The sequence below is a fragment of the Tenrec ecaudatus genome, chromosome 12 (assembly GCF_050624435.1).
Source record: "Tenrec ecaudatus isolate mTenEca1 chromosome 12, mTenEca1.hap1, whole genome shotgun sequence".
Taxonomy (NCBI): domain Eukaryota; kingdom Metazoa; phylum Chordata; class Mammalia; order Afrosoricida; family Tenrecidae; genus Tenrec; species Tenrec ecaudatus.
In genome coordinates, this window is record NC_134541.1 from 9,110,356 (window position 1) to 9,125,306 (window position 14,951).

General features: G+C 47.4%; 1 protein-coding gene across 1 annotated transcript in view; it reads left to right on the top strand.

The window, feature by feature from the left end:
* Nucleotides 1–14,951, top strand: part of CYP24A1 (cytochrome P450 family 24 subfamily A member 1) — a 100,625-nt gene that overhangs the window by 16,499 nt on the left and 69,175 nt on the right. The window contains exons 10-13 of the mRNA XM_075527695.1: nt 510–710; nt 802–922; nt 6,465–6,612; nt 13,420–13,582. Of these exons, the coding sequence (XP_075383810.1) occupies nt 510–710; nt 802–922; nt 6,465–6,612; nt 13,420–13,582 (633 nt within the window). The remainder of the gene's footprint in view (nt 1–509; nt 711–801; nt 923–6,464; nt 6,613–13,419; nt 13,583–14,951) is intronic.

Here is a 14,951-nt window from a genome sequence, read left to right on the forward strand (position 1 = left end):
TGCAAGGTCAACTCTTTGAACCCACTCACTGCGCCTTGGTAGAAAGAAGAGGCTATCTGCTCCCGTAAAGACCTACAGCCTTGGAAGTGACCGATGGCTGTGGGTGGGTCTGGTGGGAAGGTCTGATGAAGGTTCTAGTCATCAGATCTTCCTGTACCACCACCTTCTTCTTCTTCTTCTTCTAACTGGGAGAGCATTTACATTGGAGATAGAGATTGTAGCACCCTTAGCTATTTAGCAGTACACTGGGAATCACTGATTATGGAGACAGAGGGACTGTGTGACAGGCCTCCTGTGAGCCTGGGCATTCTCATCTGTGAAATGGGAGTGGGAAGGGCTGTGTGGTGGGAAGTGATATGGAATCTTCTTCTTGTCTGTTACTTGCCCTCCATACGCCTTGACAGCCAGCACGGTTACGAATCTGTGGGGGACTTTTGTATTTGGTAAACGTTGCCATCCGGACGCTGCCTCTGGCTCATGTGAGCGCCTGTGTGTCTGTTTGTTTCTAGACTGTGTTGATGCTGAACACCCAGGTGCTGGGGTCCAATAAAGACAATTTTGAAGACTCCAGTCAGTTTAGACCCGAGCGCTGGCTTCAAGAGGAGAAGAAGAAAATCAACCCCTTTGCCCATCTGCCCTTTGGCATTGGGAAACGGATGTGCATCGGCCGCCGATTGGCCGAACTCCAGCTGCACTTGGCTCTGTGCTGGGTAAGACCGTCTGACGCCTGCCTTTCTGTGCTGCGTCAGAAGCAGGCCAGAGGATGGAGGGGTGACTGCTTGTGTGTGCACTGTGTTCCAGATCATCCGCAAATACGACCTGGTGGCCACCGACCAGGAGCCCGTGGAAATGCTGCACCTGGGCCTCCTGGTGCCCAGCCGAGAGCTCCCCATTGCCTTCTGCCGGCGGTCAGATGCCGCAGGTGAGCTCTGGTTGTTGGCTCCCTTCTATAAGGTACAGCCAATGCCCAAGGTGTGAAGGCAATGCAGGAACCTGCCTGATGCGCCCCATGCAGTGGGTGACCTGCAGCTGTTGGTTCACTTCCCTGCTCTGTTTTTCCCACCTGCAACATGGGGACAGGAAGTAGTGCCCATCGCAGAAAGTCAGTTCAGATGCCCTCAGCTTTGCCCGGAGGCTGGACTACGGTAAAACACTGGTGGCATGGAGGTGGCCTTGTTTTGAGGTGTTTTTTGACTGACAAGTGGAGTGCTTTAGAAAATCAAGAGTTAATAGATGAAGCTCCTGCATAAACTCCGAATGAATACTTCCTTATCCACCCCCGTACCCCCACAAGTGTCTGCCATCATGAGGAAAGATGTAACCATTGGAACCCCGTCCCAAGACAGAGTGGGCTGGGTAGGGTGGCGAGGGGATCCTAGCTCTTAGGGGAGATCAAGCATGCTCTGGGTGGTGTGGCTTTTTAGAAAACCCTTGACTTGAATCGGGGAAGACGGGGAGCCTCTGTGTCATGGTGAAGCACCCCTGTTTTGGTTTCAGTCCTTATTAGCGGGAACACTCATGGCTTGGGTCACCGTGACATTGCTTTGATGTCTAACCAGGGTATGCTTTATTTTCAGAGCTTTGAGGAGAGACCGTGAACAGTGAATTTTACTTTCTCACAAGAATGATGCTCCAGCCTCTACTGCAGAATTGAACACCGACTTCAACAGCCAGGGCATCTGCGGCGCCATCGAGCATACAGGCCCACCGCCTTATGTCTCCTTTGCATGTCATCTGTAAAGATACGGGAGTTTGTTAGGAATGAATCCAGCTCAGGGAGGCAGAGTGAGTGTTGGGTCCAGGGTTCGGACGGGGTGCACTGCACAAGGCCAAAGTCACACCTCCCTTCCCATTGACCTCGAGCTGCCCAGGATCTGGCTGTCTCTCGCATCTCCCAAGACCCCAGGAGGGAGGCTGGGCATTTATCCAGCCATTGGGAAAACGGGACTGATGTCTCTGCCCCTCGCCTCTCACATTCACTCAGGGGACACTTCATTCTGAAGAGCTAGTTTACACTTCGCAAAGGGAAGCTCTCCCATGGGACACAGGGTAACACTGACCATTCATTTATGTTCAAACGCAAACTCACTGCCGTCGAGTCGATGCTGACCGGCAGCCACCCTCCGGGAGAGGGAAGAACCACCCCCGTGGATTTCTTAGACTGTAACTCTTGACAGGCGTAGAGAGCCTCGTCTTTCTCCCTCAGAATGGCTGCTGGTTTCAAACTGTTGACCTTTCCGTTAGCAGCCCACCTGATAACCCACCACTCCTCCAGCACTCCTTGTGTCACGTAAAGGCTGCCAAAACCCTTTATTTTGCCTTTCCACCCCTCTTTGCCATTGGGATTTGGATCAACAGTTTTGAAACTGGGAGGGGGGTATTGTATTTTAAGGATAACCGCTTCAGTCATGTACACACACACAGTACTTGATTTAGAATTAGTGGGTTAGTGTGATGGTCTAAAGTCTGGTCACGGCTTTAAAAATATTCAGTGTGACTTTCAGAACGCATCTTCCTGTGCCTTACTTGTTCCATCTATGGAGTTGGCTGATAGTAAGATGTGCATACCTCAGAGATGAACCTGTACACCATGTCTTAGGTGCTTTGAACTTCTTGGGAAAGTATGTGCTAAATGCAAAATTCATTGAGATTTCAAGTGATAAGATTTTCTCCAGAAGTTGTGTTTACATATGTTTTGTTTGCATGTGCCTGTACTCACAAGTTGTCTTAAAAGCATCCTGTATAATTAACTCTGTATATTGGATAAAGACTGCCACTGTGTGTCTCTGTTTTTAAATTCATTTCAGAAGGACGAGTACGATATACATTTATATCTTTATATTTTATTAAATAAGTAGATGTTGCTGAAATAGGTATATGCTTCCACCTTGCTGTGAGGATGTTTTTCGAATTCTATGTCTACATGGAGTGTCTGATTTCATTTGTCGGTCTTCTTTAACTGCTCTGGAAATAAGAATAAAAATTTTTGAATACTTGAGATAGTCCTTCTCATGATTATATTTGCTTATAACAGAATTTAATATTTTTATAAAAAACAACACAAAAACACTTTGCCTTCCTAGTTAAAATACATTTTTTCCTCATGTGGTCACTGTATAAAATCTATCCCCATCATATAAAATCTATCCTTACCGATATTTAGATTTAGATAACAGCTTTCTTGAGAGATGCTTATTTGAATCCCACAGTCACTGTCCATCTCCTTGCCACTGCAGTCCACTTCAAGTCCATCACTTGGACCTGCCTCCCCGTCGCCCTGGTTGTGATCAACATCCCTGGTCTGTCCCATCAGCAGAGACACCCACCTGATTTCTTTGGCTCACTCTTTCTTCCTCCAAACTGTTCATAGTGGCCTTTTCAAGACCCAAGCCTGGTCATCACCTCGAACCCCTACTTCTAGAACTTCCTAGAAGAGATCCAGTTCCTCTTAGAAAGTCTAACATAGACCTACTGTGAGAACCAGCCATCCCAGGCAGGTGTGTCCCCTCCAAGGCGTGAAAACAGGGACCCAACAGAAACCTGTCTACCTGTGGTCATTGAAGCACTTTTCACAGTAGCCCCAGAGTAGAAACACCCCAAGTGTCCATCATTAGATGTGTGGGTAAGTAAACATGATAGATACCTGTAGCACACGGCCTTGAAGAAGAACGGAGTCCTGAGGCATGCCACAGGGCTCTGTATGGGGTTAGCCACCTACCCACAGGCCTAAGTCACAGTGTCCCTTTTCTGAAAGCTTCTGGCCTCCAGCCACACTCACTTCTGCCAGTCGTGCCTCCTCCTTCACTCTGCCCAGGAGGGTTTGCACCTGTGCTTCTTCCGCCTGCAGACTTCCGGCTGGCACACTATTCCTTGACCTATACTCCGACTCACTACCAGAACCCAGAATATTCTCTGGTGACACATGTCCCCCAGAGACTGACTCTGGGAAGGGATTTTGCACGGGAGTGATCTCTGAAGGCCGGGCTACCAGAAGAGACCCATGCTGTGTGGGGCAGTGAGACAGGTCGGAGGAGGGGAAGGGGCCAAGCCAGCAAGACAGGCTTACAGAGAAGGTCCATCCCCAGCCTGACCCCTGGGACACTGCACCACAAATTCACCACTGTTTGTCCTCCACATGACAAGGCATGGCGTGTCACTATGTATACGATTCCAAAAGTTCATGGGGAAAATTCCATTTTTTCCCCACAGACTTTCTGGAATGCCCCCATCATGTGTTTCTTTTTTCTCCCTGAACCCCACCATCACTCTCCTCAAATACTTTCAACCACTTAATCCCCATAAGAGCCCCAGGAAGGATGTGCTGATGCTGCCCTCCTGGCCGATGAGAAAGAAGCCAAGGCTGAGAGCTTAAACAACTCTTAATTGGGCTTTACACTTGGGGAGGGGGGCGAACTATGACTCCCTGGTTGTAGAAATAATAGCCTGAGCGCCAGGGTGCCCAGTAAGGCTAGCACACTCCCCAGTACCATCTCAGGTCAGTCATGGGCACCCTTCCCCTTCCCCTTGTGGCCCAAGTTCACATTCAGAACTGGCCACCACGAGGTAAGGATGTAAGTCTCATGGCTGCGACAAGGCTCATCAAGAGCATCCGTCACTCGCTGTCCCTTCCCAGTGCCCACTCTGCCTTCCCCCAAGGCTGACTCATTCCTGCCGCTTACGCAAAGAGCAAACCCAGGGGAACCCAGTTGCTGACTAATACAAAGGGCATGAAGTCCAGTTGACTTGTGTGATGTCCAGATAATTGTTCTGAGAGCGGGAAGGAGGAGGAAAGAGAAGGGAAAGCAGGAAGGCGGAAGGTTAGATTTGAAAGAGATCAAGGGACTTCCTCGGACGTGTGCGGTAAAGATTCCACAGGTCAGCACTGCTTCTGCAGCGAATCAAAAATCACATATGGGGCCAGGACTTGTCCACAGGTGACCGAGTGGAGCTGCACTGTGGGCACCCCTCGTCCGAGTGAGGGCAGCCGGCGTGTCACTCACAGACGGGTTGAGTAGGAGAGACAGTGAGCCGTGCAGGCCATGCAAACCAGTGGCTGGCACACGGGCACCCGGGTCTTGCCTCATTTCTCACGCACTTCTCAGCGAGACTGTCTCTTGCTGTCCGTTGGGCCATTCTGGGATTGAAAATGTGCATTTCTCACACAGCATAAACCCTACAATAAAGCACCTCTTTGGGTTATGCTTAGTCAAAAGGGCAGGGAATTGCCCCCCAATAGGGGATGCTGGCCCCGGGGAAGCACGCTGCGCTCTGTGGGTGATCTTAGGGTGTAGCGTTAGCCCCTTTCAAGCCACGTAGTTGACTCCAGAATCTCAATCCCGCAATGCATTCATTCTGTGGTGAAATATCAGTGGGCGCCAGGCTGCCGTGCCTGGGATTAAGATAGACTGTAGAGTTGGTCACTGGGCCTGGCCTTTAATCCGGAGGCAACCACTTCCTGGCTGTGTGGCTTAAAAAGAGATTCTTAACCTCTCTGGACCTCAGTTATGAAACAGAGGCTAACGTAACTGGTCAAAACTAGTTGTTTGTGAGGGGTGAAATTAAAACCAACAACAACTACTAGCCATTGAGTTGATTCCGCTTCGCCAGCACCCCTAGAGGACAGAGTGGAACTGCCCCTGTGGGCTTCTATGCCCGGAGCTCTTTAGAGGACTAGAAAGCCTCTCTTGCTCTCAAAGAGTGACTCACAGTTTTGAACCACTCACCTTGCGGTTAGCAGAAAGTTGGAAATGTACCTAGCTCAGTGCTTGGCTCGGGACAGGGGCGATGTGAAACACCATTTCCATATCAAAGGTGTAAAACTGGGAGCAGCGCACTTTATTAGGACAGAATGTCCAAGGGAAGGTCCAGGGTCCAACTGGGGAAAGTAGGAGACGGGAGAAAGCTCTCGAACTGCAAGTACAACCCGTAATGCTCACTTGTCACAGGTATCTTGGGAGATATGGTGACAAGGTGAAAGTCACTCTCCCCCCAGTTAGGGTGGTGGAGCATGCTCTTGGCCATTCACAGTGGAAAATCGGGGCAGAAGTAGCGTGAAGAAACACATCACGGCCCTCCGGAGCTTCTGACACACTCTGAGTCTCCAGCTGTTCTTGCTGGTAGGTGTGGTCCAGTGTGTTCCGACTCCCTGCAGTCCTACGCAGCACAGAAGGAAGCACTGCCAGGCCCTGCCCCGTCCTCACGCTTGCACTTCTGGTTAAACACATCCATGCAGCCGCTGTGTCCATCCATCTCGTCCACTTGCTTGGGAAGGACTTGGGCCTCAACTCCCAAGCCCCGACGGTGCCTGACTCAGCCATCCTCACCCTAGCAGGACCCGCCACCACCCCTCAGTGGCAACCTGGGTCTTGTGAATCGACACAAGGAACTCATTGGATTTCAACCACAAACTGCAGCGCAGTAGCCTCTGTCAGTCTGTCAGGCTCTGGTGGCTCGTGTGTTTCCAGGAGCTGCAGGCTACGCCACCTGTGTTCCAACACCAGCAGAGGGCCCCTCGGAGGACAGGTTTCCATGGAGCTTCCAGACGGAGACGGACTTCCAGACGGAGGCAGGAAGACCTGATGATCGACTCCTGAAAACCAGCCGAGGAGGACGGTCTGACTCACCGCACGATCCTGCCCGGTGGAGAGCTGTAAGGGGAGTCCCCCTGGACCGGAAGCCTTTCAAAGAGGCCACTACCATGGACTCAAGGTCATCAGTGATGATGGGTAATTCATCCCTCATTTGTTCTTCATGGGGTCACTCTGAGACAGAGCCCACTGAATGACAGCTACAATCAACCACATTTATGTATGTATGTATGTATTTATAATCATTTCATTAGGGGCTCATACAACTCTTATCACAATCCATACATACATCAATTGTGTAAGGCACACTTGCACATTCATTGCCAGCCACATGCATTAGATGTGTCCAGGTCCTTTCCCTAAACCTTGTCCCCACTATTGCTTCCAGAGCCAGGCCAAAGCCTTAGAAGTTATTCTGTTTTTTAAAAGCTGCGCTTCTTTCGTTGTGTGCCCTCAAGTCTGTTTTTGACTCGTGGCAACACCATGCCACAAGGTCAAACTTCCCCACAAGGTCTCCTCGGCCCTCCTCGTTATAGGCTACATCGTTATTCAGGGAAGCACAGAGGCAGAACACTGGGACTCAAAGCCCAGCCGGACTCCAGAGTCCTAGTTCCTTCCCCTCTGCTCCGTAGGGCTTGGCGAATCGACCCGTGGATCCGTGCAGTCAATCCATCAGCAGGTCGAATGACATTGGTCGAAAGCCACAGCTCCATTTATGATTGAGCCGAATTTATTGAGCCTTCTCTAATCTGGACCGGACACTGACCCAAAGGACGTATCGCATCTTGCCCCTCCTGTATTGTTCTCTCAACAGAACCTCGTAAATACTGGGGGCGCTCTCCGCCGCAGTAATGCTTCCAGAGCGTGGCTGTGCTCGGGTGCAGGATCCATCAGATTTTCAGAGCGGAGGCTGTTCCTGCCCCGTTTCTTGTGCTCCCCTGAGAAGGATTCTTTCTGTGCTTGTTGGAAGGTGGGGTGGTGGTGGAAATGATTCATTGCAGCCAGCCACTGGGTCGTAGCAGAAGCAGGAAGACAGTAACAATGAGCATGCCCGTGGTCTCCTAGAGGACACGGGGCTGGTTCAGAGGGAATCGCAGAGACATCAGAATCAAGTCAATAATAGTTTGCCATTTGGGTCATCCTGTGATTCTTGAGGTGAGGTCCATCCTTTTAATAAAAGTGTGTATTGCTTAATGCTTCCGGTAGGAAAATGTGCTGAGTCTCATTCTGGGTAAGCACGGAATCAATTTGCAAGGTTCACTAGTCAACGGCCTGGTCAACAGTCCACATTAAGGTTTTTAAAGTGTGCAAGTGGCCAGAGGGCTTAAAATAGTTCATCTAACAACTAACCCTGAATGGACTTAGGATAAGCTTATCTAGCAAGTTTCTCGTGGGGACCAGAATAATAGCAACCCCTCCCTGCCGCTCCCCCCACCCCAACCAAAAGAAAATCAGAAAACAACTTCATTTGAGAAAGGGCCATTTCCACTGTATCAGTTAATGTCAAACTTCTTAGGTAATGAGCGATGGCAGGATTGGTTCCTGGTGAGGCCCCTCAGATGGGACCATATGCTATCCCCAAATTTCTAAATGACTTTGATCAGGAGATCTTGGAAACTCTCAAAGTTACACTGTTCTTGTGAAAGAAACGGGCTATAGGACCTCTTTTCCTGTTTTCAAGAAAGCTTTGCTAACCTAGAGGGGATTCATATTGAAAAGGTAATTGTAAAATTCACCCATCACACTACATAGATATGGGCAGATCAGCTACATAGTTTATTAAAAAGAAGAATTTCAAAATGGAAGCAAGCCACACATTGGTCTCAATGTGAGACCTGTTACACTGGGTCTGTCACATACCCAGGAAGCCGGCTTTGCCTGCAGAATGAGGCTGTTTGATCACAAATTTTTAAAAATATCTATTGGTGTATGTAAATATTCTTGTATCAGATTAATTCATTTACATGTATGATATAGCTCATTTAGATTTATAAATTTATTAGTATTAGTATCATTTTACACTGTATTCTCTTATGATTTAAAAAATCTAATAATTATATAGGCATATATTTTATACTTGTATATTTGTACACTTTTTCTGTACTTTTTTAAAAATCACTATATTGGGTCTCGTACAACTCATCACAATCCACACACACATCCATGGTGTCAAGCACATTAGTACATTTGTTGCCATCATCATTCTCAAAACATTTACTTTCTATTTGAGCCCTTGGTATCAGTTCCTCATTTTTCCCCTCCCTCCTTGGTCCCCCTCCCACGCAAATCCTTGATAATGTATAAATTATTGTTATTTTGTCATGTCTTACACTGTCTGACCTCTGACTTCACCCACTTTTCTGTTGTCTTTCCCCCGGGAGGGGGTTGTATGAAGATCTTTGTGATCGGTTCCCACTTTCTACCCCACCTTATCCTTACCCTCCTGGTATAACTACCCTCATTGTTGGTCCTGAGGGGTGTATATGTCCTGGATTCCCTGTCTTTCCAGTTCCTAACTGTACAAGTGTACATCCTCTGGTCTAGCCAGATTTGTAAGGTAGAATTGAGATCATGATAGTGGCCGGGAGGAAGCATTTAAGAACTAGAGGAAAGTTGTATGTTTCATCGTGCTGCATTGCACCCTGACTGGCTCCTATCCTTCCTGCGACCCTTCTGTAAGGGGATGTCCAGTTGCCTACAGATGGGCTTTGGGTCCCCACTCTGCACTCCCCATTATCCACAATATGGTTTTTTGTTCTTTGATGCCCGATACCTAATCCCATCGACACCTCATGATCACACAAGCCAGTGTGCTTCTTCCATTTGGTCTTTGTTGCTTCTCAGCTAGATGGCTGCTTGTTTATCTTCAAGCCTTTAAGACCCCAGATGCTGTATCTATTGATAGCTGGGCACCATCAGCTTTCTTGACCATATTTACTTATGTACCCACTTTGTCTTCAGCGATTGTGTTGGGAAGGTGAGCATCATGGAATCCCAGTTTAATAGAACAAAGTGTTTTTGCATAGAGGGAGTACTTGAGTAGAGGCCCAATGTTCAGCTGCTACCTTAATCCTAAACCTATAAATATATGCACATAGATCTATCTCCCCATCCTCATATATAAATATTTGCATATGTGCATGCCTGTATTTAGACCTCTATAAATGCCCTTTTTCTCCGAGTTCTTTCTTCTATTTCCTTTTACTTTCCTCCTGTCCCACTATCATGCTCAGCCTTCATTTGGATTTCAGTAATTCCTCTCGATTACATTGCTCTTGATCAAGTCCTACCAGGCCTCCTACACCCTCCTTGCCATCGATTTTGGGTCACATATTGTTCCCTTGTCTGTGGGTTTGTTAACACCCACTTCCTTTCCCCCACCTCCCCCTCTCCCATGTCCCCCCAGAACCATTGGTCCCATTGTTTACTCCTCCAGCTTGTTTATCCGGCCTATCTTATCTAGATAGACCTCCAGAGATGATAATATGCACATAAAAAAACAAGACAAAGCAAAACAACAAAACAACAACAAAAAAACAATGAGGAAAAAAAGAGAATAGCCTGTAACTAGTTCAAGGTCTGTTTGTTGATTTTTAGGCATATTTTCCGGTCGAAGGTGATGGGGTGCCATGCTCTGGCCCCAAAGTCTATTTTTGGTATTCCCTGGGGACTTCCTTGCTCTGTTCCCATTGCTGTTCTGTTGCACGCCCTTAGTGTTTTGCCTCGATGTGGTGGAGTCAGATCAGGTGCAATTCCCACCCTGTGTCTCTAGTGTTGCTTCCTGTAGGACTAGGGGTCAGTGAGGGATGTCGTGTCTCACAGTGGGGCCGGCCCTATGGTTCTCTCTGTGCATTGGCTTCTCTGAGCAGGGATATCGTCCTCAAGGCTTGGTGGGCCAGGATGTGCTCCACTTTCTCTCCCTCTTCATTTGCTCCTGTGTCCTCTGATCAGACATGTCCCTTTCCCTGAGCTGTAGCTTCAGTGCTATCCTGTGAAGTAAATTCTTCTAGGGGAAGGAAGAGCTGTCCACGTAGCTGGGATTGGGGCTGACCCCTCAGACATCTCTACTGGTTCCCTGCTTCCCGCTTAGAGCACCTGGTTAAAGTCTGGTCCCTCTTTCCCTGCAAGTCTGGTCCGTCTTTCCCTGTGTCTCAGCACCTTTTCAAAGGCCATTTTTGTCTTTTCAATAACAGATTGTTGGTTTTTTGTTTCTCTATTCATTAACATGTGCTTCCATGTTATTTCTATCATTTTATTTACTCTTATTCTTTCCATCCTTTTATTCATATTCTTTTTCCCCTCCCACTTGTACAACCTTGAAAATTAAAATTTGGAATATCACCATTCAAAAGTCACAAGTGTAATAACCATAATCTTAGTTCTAGACATTTTGGTATAAATAGGTGGAAGTAGGAAGAATAAATGAAAGATGACAAATCAACAACCAAGATGTCATCTCAGACATGGCTTTTCATCTCAAACGGTCCCCAAATAAGGTTCCCTCAGTCTCATCCCAGCAAGTGCTAACCCTGTCCAGAACCACACATGCTGCCATTGAGTCAGTCTGGTTGATAATGACTCTGTAGAACAGGGTAGAACTGCCCCACTGGGTTTCCAAGACTGCAAATCTTGGCTGGAGCAGAAAGTCTTCGCTTGCTCCCAGGGAGCAGCTGTACTTCACTCAAGACAATTTTGCTGATTCTTCTAGCCGTCTGTAGCACGTTTAATAGCTTTTTACCTACACCATCGTTCAATAACATCCACCTTTCCTTCTGTTTTCTTGTTCATTGCCCAGCTTCCCCATGTGTGGGATGCAATTGAAAACATCATGGTGTTACTCAAGTGAACCTTAGTCATCAAATGATACCTTGGCTCTTAAAAGATCATTTACAACATGTCACCAATGCACTATATCCTTGGATTTCCTGGCTGTTCTTTCCGTAGGGGTTGATTGCAGATCCAAGTAAAATGAAACCTTTGGCAACTTCGATCATTTCTTTGCTGATCATGATGTTGTTATTTTCCCAGTGGTGAAGATTTCTGTTTTCTTTATGTTGAGGTGTAATTCATGTTGAAGGTTGTAGAACTCGATCTTCATCAGTAAGTGTTTCAAAGGTTTTCCACTTTCAGGAAGCAAGGTTGTGTCATCTGCATATCACAAGTTGTTAATGAGTCTTCCTCCACCCCGATGCTTTCTTCCTCTTTTGGCAGTCCAGATTCTATGATTATTTGCCCTGCATATAGATTGAGTAAATGTGGCAAAAGGATACAACCCTGACTCACACCCTCCCTGATTTTAAACCAAACGGCATCACCTTTTTTTCTGTACAAGTGATGTCTGAGTGCAATAGAGTGTTCTGGAAGTTTTATTCCTTGCAGTGTCACCCATAATCTGTCATGATCCACACATCTGGGTGTCCTAGCATAGTCACGAAAACAGCTGAATATATTTCTGCTATTCTCTGCTTTCAGATAAGATCCACCTGATATTAGCAATAATATGCCTTATTTCATATCCCTTCCTAAATTCCAATGGAATTCCTGGCAGGTCCCTGTCAACTATTTTTGGATTATCTTATCTTCAGAAGGTTAGGAGGTAAGGAGTTCAAATGTAGGGGCCTAGCTCCAGGGGAAGGCGTTCAATCTTTCTGGTTAGTACTCCGGGATTGAGTTGGTATTCAGCTCTTGAACATCAGGAGCTGTGGTCCCACCCATTTGAGACCCAGATGGACCTGTTTCTTGTGCCCCTTCCCAGGGTTCTGCTGATCTCTGAGCTGCTCAATGGATGGTCCTTTCCATTTTTCTTGGAGGACAACTGACAATTTTTTTTTACCTGTTCCTTATTTGTACAATTACAAGAGATAGACAGCATCTTTCCTTTCAGTTATTTTTTTGGGTCCATCCTTCTAAGCTGATGGGCTTTCTGCTGCAGTAGTTGGTTAGCTCCATCGCCACAAGCTGAATCTTTTTCAACAAAAGAGTGGTGTGTTAGTCTGGGTTGACTAGAGAAACAAATTCATAGACATTCATATGTGTATAGAATGAGCTTTATATAAAGAGTACTTGTATATTACGAAAACAACTCAGCCCAGTCCAGATCATGTCCGTATGTCTGATATTGGCCATATGTCTGATACCAGTCTATAAATTCCTTTTAAGATTCACTCAACACAAGCCATGATGTCGAATGCAGGAAGATCACAGGCCAGTGGGTGGAGAGTCTGTGGATCCAGTAGTGATAGAAGCATCTTAGTGCTGGCATGAGTCTCCATGTGGATCCTCCAGCTCCAGGGCTCCGGCTCCAACAGCATAGCTCCATGTGTCTTGTCAGCAGGAAGACTAAGCAGAGAGAGTGTGTATCTGGCCTTCAGTGAACTATTTATTTCTGTTGCACCTCCAAATGTGGTCAAGCTGCGACCAGACTGACAGGCTAGACTCCACCCCTTCACAAGTTGACAGGAGTCTATGTAACTGCCACAGTGGACAGCTACATTCTTCATGAACATTCTAGGACATGCATTCTTATATTCTAGGACAGGAAACTAGTTTGGACAACAGAATGTTCCAAACCTCCAAGATCTGCTGTCATGTTCAAGCTCAATTCTTTCCTATCACATTTTAGTATAAGAGGCAAGAAGAAAACCACACAGCCCATTTAGGAGCTTGCTTAGGAGTCACATCAGCCATATATCCAAGCCCATCACTGATAAGTTCTACCTTCTACCAAATATATAAACACAATTCAGAGAAGTTCTCTCCATGTCATAAAACACATGCCCTTTCCTCCACTGTCCAATCACACACTCATCGTGTTCTTTTGAAATTTTCCCAGAAGCCCCTTTAGCATCCGCATTTCTAGCAACATCTGCTTCTGGTGCCATGATGGATTCTTTAAGATGACGGTGGAGACTTTCTCTACAGCTCTCCCCATTTCCTCCTACGGCTTCCCCGGAATCATCTCTGGCATCTTTCATTCGAACAACAACCTCTTCAAGGTAATGTAGACTTTCACAATTCCGAAAGCACAAACTCGCTTGTCATTCTGACTCATGGGAATCCTATAGGACAGGGCAGAACTGCCCCCATGGGTCTATGAAACTGATGGGTCTTAAAAGAGCTCCATGCTCCAGGCAGGTGGTCTTTCCTAACTGTGTAGTTGTTGGGTTTTAAGAAGACTTCAGGGGAAAGGTTCCGTTTGGAGTGTAAAGATGATCTCCAGGCAATAGTTTCAGGGGTTGAAGGGCTGGGTCAGAAGAATCCCTAGTGGCACAGTGATGAAGCGCTCAATTGCTAATCAAGAGGTCAATGGTTCCAACCCATCCACTGCCTTCAGGAGAAAGATGAGTCAGTCAGCCTCCTCCTGTACAGAGTAAAGCCTTGGGGATGCTATGGAGCACTTCTACTTTGTCCTTCAGGGTCACTGTTGGAAACAACTTGCCCCCCATGGGGCTTTGGGGTTGGGTTTGGTTTAGGGGTGGATCGCTCTGTTTTGAAGGATATCAAGGTAAAGTATTGAGCAGCCTCCCTGACCTCTACCCAACTAGACACCACCAAGAGCCTCTCCTGATTGTGACAACCACCAACGCCTCCAGACATCCCCAAATGTCCCTTGAAGGGTGCAGTTGCTCTCCCGCCCTAGCTCCCGTTCCCCAACCCCCCTCCCCAACCCCCAACCCACCCCACACACACTGTGTGAGTCTGGGTCCTTTAGAGAAGCAAATCCACAGGAACTCATGTATAAGAGAGAGTTTTATATAAAGGTTAACTGTGCAGCAAGAAAACATCCCAACCCAGTGCCGCCCAAGCCCATAAGTCCAACATTAACCCATATGTTCAACACCAATCCACAAAGTCCTCCTCCATCTCACAAAGCAGATGCAATGATGCCCACTGCAGAAGGAAAGCCGAGTCAGGGAATGTGTAAGCATCTCAGTGCTGGCAGGGGTCTCCACACGGCTGCTCCAGCCCCCAGGGCTGCATTGGGGTAGGTCCACGTGGCTTCTCCTTGGGGATGTCTTGCAGGAAGCGAGCCTTGCCAGCTGAAGCTCGGAACTGCTAAAGCAGCTGCACCTTGGTCCGACCATCAGAAAGCAAGAGACCCGAGAACTAGAAAGGCGAGGCTCACCAAGCCATTTATCCCTCCGCCCTTCAATTAACCCCACATGTGTTTATCAGCCAGGTTGGCACAATAGACTAACTCACACACCTATAGAGCACTCTCTTACTGAGAAGCTCTCCCTGTTGGGGCATGATTAAAGCCCACCACATTTTCAGCGTTGGACGCAAGTTCTTTGCACTGCGATGAGAATGTAAACCAGTGCACACAGTCATGCCGTGAGTGTGCGCTGGCCTCCTGGCGGTGGC